The sequence below is a fragment of the Vulpes vulpes genome, chromosome 11 (genome assembly GCF_048418805.1).
Source record: "Vulpes vulpes isolate BD-2025 chromosome 11, VulVul3, whole genome shotgun sequence".
NCBI lineage: Eukaryota > Metazoa > Chordata > Mammalia > Carnivora > Canidae > Vulpes > Vulpes vulpes.
In genome coordinates, this window is record NC_132790.1 from 24,819,286 (window position 1) to 24,831,709 (window position 12,424).

General features: G+C 35.7%; 1 protein-coding gene across 5 annotated transcripts in view; it reads right to left on the reverse strand.

Moving 5' to 3' along the window:
• FCHSD2 (FCH and double SH3 domains 2) overlaps nucleotides 1-12,424 on the reverse strand; it is a 309,076-nt gene that overhangs the window by 165,377 nt on the left and 131,275 nt on the right. For all 5 annotated transcript variants that reach the window (XM_026010537.2, XM_072727353.1, XM_026010536.2 and 2 more), the window contains exon 5: nucleotides 1,682-1,826. In XM_026010537.2, coding sequence (XP_025866322.2) covers nucleotides 1,682-1,826 — 145 coding nt within the window. The remainder of the gene's footprint in view (nucleotides 1-1,681; nucleotides 1,827-12,424) is intronic.

The following is a 12,424-nucleotide window of genomic DNA, read 5'->3' on the forward strand; positions in this document are numbered from 1 at the left end:
CGATCAGTACCAATTTGGGTAATTTTGTTAGAGCTTTTAGGAAAATGGAAAACGTAGGATTGCTTGCTGTAAGATTTGTAAATCTTGCATTTAGGGGGCCACCATATAGAGAGCTGCTGAAGAACAGAGCATTTGCTAAAGAATGAAGCAGACCTAATAGATGGGAAGAAAGGCTGAATTCTAATACCATTACATGAGCACCTGGAATTTTCAGTTATACAAGCTAATATACGTACTTAATGTCTAACAACTGCTTAGATGGTACATAAGCACCATTTTTAACAGCTATCATATAAAACAAATTAATTCACAGATATGAGGACTGTCAAAATCTCACCAAATATCCTTTGCCCAGGAATGTTGGTTAAATTCAGGGCAGAGACTATTCTACCAATGGAAAAGAAAAGCACCGTGATAAACTTTTTCAAAATATTCTTGTATTAAGAAAACTAGAATTTTCCAATAATTCAGTTAGATTTAGTGAATGCACTGGCTATCTGAAACATAGTATTTCCTCCCAGTTAGGAAGTTATGCTAGTATTAATTCTCAGCCTCTATCTCCTACCCTGTCTCTGCACACATGGATATTTACATACCTAGGGATACAACATATTTTTCTCCAATTCAAAAGCATTGTTTGGTTCATGGTCATATAGTTTATCCACCATGTTTGTTTTTAAAGAAATAATTTTCAGCAAAGATAAAACAAAGGCATTCTTATACAAATATGTTAAAACCAAGTGATATTACATGAGTGCTTGAAAGGGATGAGAATTTTATATACACACATATACATTTAACACACTGATTTTATGCTAAAATAATCTTTGACAAATAAACAAATTTGTTTAGATTTTATATTTTGTTTGTAAAACAATTCTGAAAATCCAAATGACAATCAGAATCAAAACACTGGATCCTATATTACTATTTCCATAAATGGTTACTTCAGTATTTTCTAAAATATTAATGCTTCCATAAGAAAAATTTAATCATTTAGTAGGCATTATGATAATCTGTTTTTGTCACTCTATTTCCAAAAAAGGACACAATTCAATCAATATTTTCAATAGCAAGCTTTTCATAAAAATTGCATTTAATAAATAGTGATTTTTTTCCTATGAATTTTTAAATTCTGTATAATCAAAGAAATAGATCTATTTAAAAACTTTACTTCCTTATAACCTATATAATTAAACTTAACACTATTTCTGGTAATAAGTTTTTTATATTTTGTCAAAATGTGTCAACTTCTTTTAAATTATTATGCAAAATGGCTCAAATTAAAACTAAGATGAATTTTTTCAAGACTTAGTAGGATTAATAACATTGTAACTACTTTAACATACACCAAACTATACCAATATTGTGAAACTAAGTCAATTTATTTACTTGAGTTAATGTGAAAAGTGATATTTGTAAGTGTGCACTGAGCTTCCAAAATGTCTAAATTCAAATTACACTTTTGTCAGTTAATAAAATATAGTAGTTAGAAAGAATATGATGAAATAAAAATAATCCTAATAACATGTTGAAATCAGAAAATCCATGTTGAAATCAGAAATATTTGTGACCATATAGAAAAGCTCACGTGTTAAAATGCAATTTAACATAATCTTGCAGATTACAAATGGAGCACCGAGATATTAATATGCATATAAGAAAAGAATAGAAACAATACCCTTTTTAGTTGCTGTTCTTTTAAGCTTCTCACTGTCCTTGCAGGCTCAGAAATGAAGTTTTTATAGTTTTCACATATATTGATCCGAGACTGGGCTACCTGCATTGTTCCCTCAAGAAAAGATTTCCAAACAGGATACATGCTCCTAAATTCAAAGAGGGACAGAAAAGTATTAGGCAGGGAAAAGAAAAAAAAAGTTGGCTAACCTTATGCTCACTGGCTAGCACTGTGAAGCAGAATGAATATTCTCTTTATAGTTGAAAGTGTATTTATACTGCTTTATAGGTATTAATATTTTCAACATATATAGGTAGAACATATACTTTATTCCTCTGTAGCTCTGCAATGGGCTGTCTTGATTCATCAACTATTTTTGATACTGAAATAAAGTGATACAAGGTTACAATTCCAGGCAAAGCTAATACTATAAAAATTAGTGAATAATTCAGACTATCCAGACTTTTCACTGTCTCAGGGTCATCACTGTGTATATCAAGTTTCATTATTTCATTAAATATTTTCCTGGGGCACCTGGGTGGCACAATCAGTTAAGTGTCCAACTCTTGGTTTGGGCTCAGGTGATAATCTCAGGGTTGTGAGATCAAGCCCTGTGTCAGGCTCTGCACTCAGCATGGTGTCTACTTCAAATTCTTTTTCCCCCTGCTACTCTCCCATTCTCTCTTCCCAAGATAAATAAATCTATCTTTTAAAAACTTTTCTAAAAGATATTTTCCTAATTTTAGAGATGGGTAACTGAGGCTCAGAGAGATTTAGAGAATCCCTCTAGATCACACGAGTGTGGCAGAACTAAGATGAAGGCTGGGTACCTCTAAAGTACATTCTCTTTCAACTACATCATATTACTTTCTTACATAAACTGCTATGGCTGGGAAAAAAATAATGAACAACTGCTTATGTGCTTGAGAAGTCTATTTCTCTAACAAAAGAAGTCTATGGTATCATTGTTCTACATCTGTTTTCTATGTTGTAATAATGCTTAGCCAGCATCACATTGTCACTTGGAATCATTCCAAGCAAGTTCCAACACCTTTGCTTGATAAATGTGCTCAGCAATCTCTTCTTAGAGTCAAAGAATTATTCATCCTTTGCTTTTTGTAGTCACTGTCCCTTTCAAAGCTTCTTTTCTATTTTGCTAAACACCTTAGTCAGTTCTAGTATGCACCTATACAGATTAAACATATTTTATAACTTTTCATAACAATGGATGGTATTTTGTGTGTGTGTGTTTCTGGCTTTTTTTTTTAAGATTATTTATTTATTTATTCATGAGAGACACACAGAGAGAGAGGCAGAAACACAGGCAGAGGGAGAAGCAGGCTCCATGCAGGAAGCCTGATGCAGGACTTAATCCCAGTACTCCAGGATCATGCCCTGAGCCAAAGGCAGATGCTCAACCGCTGAGCCACCCAGGTGTCCCTGGTATTTTATTTTTAAAAATGAAATACTTGCACTGATAGATTATAACATTCATCTCTTGAGATTTTCTTCTTATGCCACGTGGATTTTCTATTATAGACTGCTACTATAGTAGGTACCTTGGGTTACATAAATGCAAGCAGTGGGGAAAAAAAATGCAAGCAGTGGGTCAGTGGATGAAATGGATGATAAAGTAAAAACAAGAAAAAGAAAAATTGCCTGGGTCCCCATCCTACTTAGAACTAAAAAAAACCTTGTGACTGTATTTTTCAACCAAGGAAATGATTAACTTATATAATCAATTAGTTTTTGTAATGAATGAATGAATCACTTTAGATGGAAATATTCATTTAAGCAGAAGAGTATCACATTCCCTTTGGAAAAAGATTCAGTGTGTTGTGCCAGCAAAAACTGTCAGCATAAAAGCAAAATGAATATGATAATGAAAAAAAGAAAATGAGATAATGGATGTTAACTAAACCTATAATGGTAACCATTTCATAATATATATAAATCAAACCATCACACTGTACATTTTAAAGTTACAGAATGACACATGTCCATTATTTTTCAGTAAAGCTGGAAAAAAAAGAACAGCAAAATTAGTATCTTCCATGGCCTTATTGCATGACAACTGATGGAACCTAAGATGTAAACTCACCACAGGCCTCCTAAGCAGTTCAAATAATTGATTTTCTCAGAAAATGCAGAAAAAAAACTTCAGTACGATGCTTCATAACTATTAATTTACATTTAAAATACATTTTAAAATCATAATAAAAATGAGAAAGAACCACTATGAATTGTGATAGGAAGGAAGGAGGGTTAAGGGGGATGGAAAGAATGAAGGAAGGATCCCTTCATCCAGGCTCTCCCCTTAACTAGCACCCACTTTTACCTCTTTGCCTTGCTGACTGCTGTTCATCCTTCAAATCTCAGCTTAATTGTAACCTCCTTAGAGAGGTCTTTCATGATCACCACCAACCCAACTCACAGACTCAATTAAGTCCCTCTCTGTTACTCGTTCACATGGCTCCAGCATTTTTCCTTCAATTATAAATATTTTTATGTAATGGTTAGTTAATGTGTATCCCTCTCACTATTGTGAAAATTTCCTGAAGGTTAAGGGTACATGTTTTTCTCACTACCATATTTCTAGGGCCTAAACACATGGCCTAACATTCAGAAAAGTTACATTAAGTATTTGTTACATGAAAAAAATGAATGGATACATACATTATGAGGATTGTACAATAAAAAGAAAAATTCTTTCCTTGTACAGTTTAAAAAGAGATCTTTAGAGATTGGCAGATCTACAGTAGGCAAGCATATCTCTAATAATGACACACCACGAAAAAAAACAGAATTCAGTTACCAGTTAATCAGAAAACTCGGGTTCAAGTTCTAGGTCAGCCAATATAATCATATGTAGGAGGATACTTCACTCTACTTTCATTTCCTCAACTGGCAAATGGAGAAAATAACGAAAATACCAAGCACTACATACCTCACGTGGCTATTTTGGCAGTAAATGCAAATGATATGAAAGCCTTTGGCACAGATTGTTTAAATGAATAAATACAGAAGCAGAATTATAATAGAAATGTAAGTGTTAAAAAAAAAAAGAAATGTAAGTGTTTAACATAATAGTGATAGCTGCAATGGTAGTATTTTTCATTCTGAGGAAAAATAATAATGGGTATAGAATGATTTCTAATTTAAAAAAATTTTTCACTAGACTTCATATACATAATTTTGATGCATATGGTATTCTGCTATTTTGCTCAGGTCAGGAAATGAGGCTCAAAATTATGAAAGAAAGGAAGTAAATTCTTTTAAATATCTGTCACATACTAAACACTATGCCATGTATTTTTAAATTTACGTTATCATTTAATCCTCATGTCAACTTTGTAAAATAGGCATTATCTCCATTTTTCAAAGGAGAAAAGTAAGGCTTGGAGAGGTTGTAGAATTTTTCCAAGGCTATTCACCAGGAAATAGTACTTCTATGGTCATAATTTAGACTTTGCCATTACCAATAACTACCCTTCTGCTGTAATCCCAAATGAATCATCTAAGCCCTGACCTTCTGTTTCTACTTATTCCTTTTAGGATTCTGACTCCAATAAGTATTCAAACTCTACTAGAACCTACAATCCATTCTTTTTTTTTTTTTTAATCTCTTATTTTTTTAACTTTTTAAATTTTTTTATTAGAGTTCAATTTGCCAACATATAGCATAACACCCAGTGCTCATCCCATCAAGTGCCCTCCTCAATGCCCGTCACCCAGTCACCCCTACCCCCCGCCCACCTCCCTTTCCACCACCCCTTGTTCGCTTCTCAGAGTTAGGAGTCTCTCATGTTCTGTCACCCTTTCTGATATTTCCCATTCATTTTTCCTCCTTTCCCCTTTATTCTCTTTCACTAATTTTTATCCTACTCTCCTTCCCACTGTCTCTTAGCATCTCTCATAATTTCCCTTCTCAGCTCCTTATCCAACCTAAATTTCATGGTCTACCACTATAATCACTCCCTTTATATACCCTTATGATTCTGGCCCCTCTGTCTTTTCATCGTTCTAATCTACAAATTTCAATTTTGGTTAAATCCAAAATTCTGTTTATACCGTACCTATCTCTGTGTAGCAGAGATTACATTACTGGAGAAAACCATAATCATGTTGCCTTGGTCTCACTTTAAATTGATGTCTAAAAAAACTCTAGTAACCCCTAAGTGCTACCCAGCAATTCTACTTATACTCCCCTAAATCCTCTTATTCTCTCCATCTTCTACGTAATTATTTCCCACCTTTTCCTCTCATTTCAAACTTCTAATATGACTACACTTTCAGCTGATAATGAAGCTACCAGAAGACAATGCCCATATGGTCCCACACATCTACCAATCTCCCCGCTTCTCCACCCATGCACTTTATCGGCTCTTTACCTGGATGAACTCCTGTGCTCTGAAGGCCAACCTTTCACATTTATACTACACTCTATAATTCACTCAAGAATAGCAATCCAGGGCAGCCCGGGTGGCTAGGCGGTTTAGCGCCACCTTCAGCCCAGGGTGTAATCCTGGAGACCCAGGATGGAGTCCCATATTGAGTGCACTGCATGGAGCCTGCTTCTCCCTCTGCCTGTTTCTCTGCCTCTCGCTCTCTCTGTGTCTCTCATGAATAAAATATTTTTTAAAAAAAGAATAGCAATCCAGTAATTGTGCTTTCTCAACATCAACTTTTCCCTCTCTACTGGATGGATCTCTAAATATGCTATAACATCTCCCACCTGCGAAAACAAAAAACAAAATACTCCTCCAATTCTCCCCAGCTACCACACTAGTGCCTGTTCCTTTAATAGCAAAATTCCTTGAAAGAACTGTCTGAAATTATTGTAAAATTCTTCTGTTCCTGGTCTTTTTTTTTAAGATTTTATTTTTTATGTATCCATGAGAGACACAGAGAGGCAGAGACACAGGCAGAGAGATAAGCATGCTCCATGCAGGAAGCCTGATGTGGGACTTGATCCCAGGACTCCAGGATCATGCCCTGGGCTGAAGGCAGGCGCTAAGCTGCTGAGCCACCCAGGCATCCCATGCTCCTGGTCTTTTAAAAAATTATTATTATTATTTTTGAGAGGGGGGGAGAGAACATGCATTAGTGAGGGTGAGGAAGCTGGGATTGGGGGAGGGTCAGAAGATGGAGAGAATAAGAGGATAGGGAGAGAGAGGGAGAGGGGAGGGGAGAGAGGGAGAGAAGGTGGAGGGGGAGAGAGAGAGAGAGAGAGAGAGAGAGAGAGAGAGAGAGAGAGAGAAACTTAAGCAGGTTCCATGCCCAGTACCAAGCCCATGCAGAGCTTGATCTAGGACCCTGAGATCAGGACCTGAAATCAAGAGTTGGACATTTAACCAACTGAACCATCCAGATGCTCCATTCCTGGTCTCTTTTGATTAATTTAAATAAGCCCTTAAGCCTCCACCATTCTTCAGAAATTGCTTGTCAAGGTCATCAAATATCTCCTTATGGATAACTCAGTAGTCAATTCAAGCTTTGGTCCTGTCATTCAATTTATCAGCAGAACTGATCTAGATTATCCTTCTTGAAATGCTTTCCTCCCTCAGCTTCCAAGACATCACTCTCTTAGTCTATTTCTTTCTCACTAGCCACTCTTTAATAATGTCCTTTGTTGATTCCTCTTCATCTCACTGCCCTGTAAATGCTGGAGTGCCCCCAAAGTTAGTCCCCAGGCTTCTCTTTTCTAACTACACTCACTCTTTAGATATACTCATTGAGGCGCATGGCTTTAAATACTGCCAATATACTATTCCTGAATTTCTATTTCCAGCCTAGACATCTTTCCTAACCTACAACTGCCTATTAACATATCCAACTTGGACATTTAGTAGGCATCTTAAAACTATAGTGTCCAAAACCAAATTCTTGATTTCCCTAAAATTTGTTAATTCTTTCCATCTCACTGATAGTCACTCAAACCCTCTAGTTGCTCAAACCAGAAACCCTAGAGTCATCACTGATTTTCCTTTTTCTTTCACATCCTTCATTTGATCTACCCCAAAATCCTGTTCAGTAGACTTTAAAAATATAATGGAATCTGATTATTGTCTGTCTCCTCCACTGCTACTATCCTGATTTGGACAATATTATCTTGTGCTTGGATTATGGTAACAGCATCTCTTGCTTTTGCTCGTTTCCCTAAAGTCTATTCTCTACACAATACAGCCACTGCAGTGCCACCACTTCCCACTATGCTATATTCTCCTTACTATGCTTACTGTCCTTATCACCAGTATACAATGTTTAAGAATTTATATGTTTGTCTTGTCTTCTCTCATTAGAATGTAGGCTCCATGCAGCAGAAGCTTTGTTTTGTTCACTCTTGTATCCGGAGCACCTGGTACAGCAGGCACTCCATACGTATTTAGTGGAGGAAAGAGGAGGGAATTACATGGCCTAGATGTGAACCCAGATTTGTCAGGCTCTCAAACCTCTGCTCTGCTGCTGATAGAAGATTGCTCTTGGTCTCAGTAATAATCTTAACAAAAAAGAGGTATCTCTTCACTCTAATAAAGGTACTGAGCTTTGTATATCCTAAGTCCCCTGTGTTCATCTAACATGATTTTTGCCTCAGTATCTCCTGCAGTAATGTTTTCTTACCTTTTTCTGTTAAAATGACTCAGCTTTTAAATTAAAATGATACTTTATAACTTCGCACTCTAACTGAAAAACAAATGATACTTGACATAATAGTTAAGTTATAATTAGTAAAATTTTAAAAAATGTTTATCCATATACCACCTAAAATCATGCTGGCATATCTCCCATACAGATATCACAATGGAAAACAGAGAAAAATTTATCAGGAAGAATCATAATTAAGAAACAATTCAATTTATTTTGACTGTGGTGGTGGTCACACAAATCTACATATGTGATAAACTGCACAGAATTTAATATGTACACACACAAATGAGTGCATGTAAAACTGGTGTATTCTGAATTAGATCGGTGGATTTTATTAATATAAGTTTCCTGGTTGTAATATTGTATTATAGTTATGTAAGGTATTACCACTGGGAGAACTAGGTGAAGAGTATATGATAGCTCTTGGTATTACTTTTTACAACTGCACGTGAATCCACAACTATTTCAAAATAAAAAGTAAAAAAAAAAAAATTAACAAAACCATACATCTTCCCTAGACCTAAAAATATAACACTGTACATCAAGAAAACTCTAGAAACGTGATACATAAGCTCATAATTTAAGATTAATTTATACAGTAAGTAAGAGAAAGGAGAAAATATAGTTTTTAAGAAGTAAGTGTTCATATAGTGCTGCTCTCGCTAATAAGAAGGGACAATATCGGGATCCCTGGGTGGCACAGCGGTTTGGCGCCTGCCTTTGGCCCAGGGCGCGATCCTGGAGACCCAGGATCGAATCCCACGTCGGGCTCCCGGTGCATGGAGCCTGCTTCTCCCTCTGCCTGTGTCTCTGCCTGTTTCTCTCTCTCTCTCTGTGACTATCATAAATAAATTAAAAATAAAAAATAAAAAATAAATAAAAGTAAAAATGTATTTAAAAAAAAAAAAAAAAAGAAGGGACAATATCCTAACTGCAGGTAACAGAGGTAAGGACAGGGAGGATGACTGATTTCAGTCCAGTCAAGGTATGGTAAGAACTGCAATACAACAGCAGCTTGAGGTACCCATAGGTGAGGGAACTAAGGATTAAGGAAAGGAGAAATGGCCAAAGATGAGGAGAGAAAGGTAATCTGGTGCCAGGTTTCTTCATGGCTTTTAAAAAATACCTTGGGAGGGGGGGCACCTGGATGGCACAGTTAGTTAAGTGTGCAACTCTTAATTTTAGCTCAGGTCATGATCTAGGGTCGTGAGACTGAGATCAAGCATAGTGTGGAGCCTGCTTAAGATTCTCTCTCTCCTTTGCCCTCTGCCCCTCCCTCTCTACTCATGTTCTCTCTCAAATAAATAAATATTAATTAATTTAAAATTTTCATCCCACTGGCAAGAAGAAATATAGGTAATATTCAAGCAGGGGAGTTACACTAGGCCTATTTTACAAAGGGAGTTGGTGGTACTGTACCTAACTGAAATAATGAAAGGAAGAGATCATAGGCAGAGAAGTAGCTGCTTAAGATTCCTAAGACAGGACAAGATCTAGGAAGAAGTCAAATTTGGAGGTAGTTGACTTTTTGATTCCTAAGCTGACGAGTTAATAAAAAACATACAATCATTACTAGTTTATAGACAATATATAAAGACAGAAAAAAGACATATAAGATTACTTTAAAAAGTCACTAGAGAGCTAAGGGAACTTTGAGAAATGCTTATATAGAAAGGACTTGCTATAGTTTGAATGTCCCCCCAAAAATTTGCATGTGGAAATCCTAACCCCCAAAGATGATGATATTAGGAGGTGAGGCTTTTGGGAGGTGATTAGGCCATAAGGTAGATTAGTGCCCTTTTGAAAGAGACCCCACAGAGCTCCCAAACCTCTTCCACCATGTAATGACACAATATAAGTTGAAAATCCTACAATTCAGAAGAGAGACTTCCCCAGAAACCAGGCTGGTCTCAGCCCCCTGACCACCAGAAAGATGAGAAATAAATTTTTACTTAAAAGCCATCCAGTCTGTGGTATTTTGTTTTAACAGCCAGAACAGACTAAGAGCTGAAAACTTGTCCTAAAAGACTAAAGAAAAAGATCCAAGAGAAAGTAGTGTCACCGTTGTTTAGTTTTAAGGCAAATGGGGGTGGTTTAATGCCATTAAATAGTGTATGTTTCATCAGACTAACAAATATTTTAGAAGACTAATCACATGTTCTTTCAGTAAAAAATGAAAATTCTAATCAACTAGAACAAGTGTAAAATACATTGATACACAGTTTATGAAGTATAATTTACAATGTCAGAATTTATTTTTTTTCAATGTCAGAATTTAAATGTATAAACCCTTGACCTCGCATTTCCCCCCTTAAGAATTTACACTAAAAAAAAAAATTTACCCTGTAGATATACTTTCCTAGTACACAAAGATGTAACTATATGCAAACATGAGTTATCCACTAAAGCATTATTTGCAATAGTAAGAAACTCAATAATTACCAACAAAAAATGGGTAACAAAACTATAGTCCACCCATACTATAATACTAACACAAACATTTAAAAGAATGGAGTACCTGAATGTACTGGTATGAAAGGTCTAAAACAGACTTTTAAGTGTGGGTAGGGTAGAGTGGAGTGGTGGAGGGAGTTACAGAAGTATATGTATAGAGTAATTCCAGTTCTGTTAAGAAGAACAAAACTGTTTGTGCTTATGTATGTGTCCCACAGGAAAGAAATGGAAGGGTCATGTGCTTTTAACAGTACTTACTCTAAGGGAACAGCAATGTGAATGAGAGAGGCTTGGGAAAGAAGATGAGGCAGCACTTTATACTCTGTTGCACATGCATTACTTTGATAAGAATTTTTAAAGTACAAATACAAATATAAATACAAAAAAAGTTAAAAGAGAAATTTAAAACAACTAGAACCAAAATAAACTCCTAATAAACAAAAAATTGGCAATTGCCATTCTCACCCTCGATCTTGATCTTTCGATTATCTTTTTCACAAGGCCACTATTACCCTCTTAGCTACCTAAATTTATAAACCTAGGGGTTGAGGGGACAGGGGACTCAGCAATAAAAAAAAAATGAAATTTTACCATTGGAATGATGTGAGTAGAACTACAGAGTATTATACTAAACAAAATAAGTCAATTAGAGAAAGACAATTATATGATTACACTCATATGTGGAATTTAAGAAACAAAATAGAGGATCACAGGGGAAGGGAGGGAAAAATAAAGTAAGATGAAATCAGAGGAGACAAACCATAAGAAACTCTTAACTATGGGAAACAAACTGAAGGTTGCTAGGGGGAGCAGGGTTGGGGGGGGATGAGGTAACAGAGTGATAGGAATTAAGGAGGGCAAGGATGTAATGAGCACTGGGTGTTACAGGCAACTGATGAATAACTCAACTCTACATCTGAAACTAATAATACACTATATGTTAATTAATTAAATTTAAATAAAATTAAAAACAACAAAAACCAAACCTTGGGGTCTTTCTATAGTCCTTCCTCTCCCTCTCTCTAATTTCATTCTTCATTCACTAAATATTTACCACGTGCTTTCTATGTTACAAGAGCTATTTTAGATACTGAGAAAACTAATTTCTAGTTTGACAGTTATAGAAACTGTTTATAGTTCATCTCAGAACAAATATGATAGACACAAAAAACAAAACTCTGCCAATCAATTTTAAGTCCTCTAGTTTCCATCTCCCTAAAGATCTACTGAAATCGTCCCTACAACCTAATTTCTACTGCTAATTTTCATTTTTCAAATAAGAGACAAAGAGTAATTAAATTCCTGCAATTTTATCCTTTCCAAATTCTTCTTCACATATCTTTAAACCACCTTCATACTACTAAAAGTCAAGCTAACATGTATTTCCTCTCGTGGAAATTTTTCAATGCTACCATTATCTTCTGAGTAAGAAAATAAACTCTGTCTGATATGCAAAGTATTTCCTGATGCCTGTCTATGTATTCTCTGGGTCCACTTCTCCTCTCACCCTCCAACCCACACACTTCACACCAGCCAGGTGGACTGTTCAGTTACCTAACATCCATATTTTCTCATGCCTCCATGCCTTTAAGGTGATACTTTTGCTTAGAATTCCTTATGCCCAGCCTTGGCAAACTCCTGTAT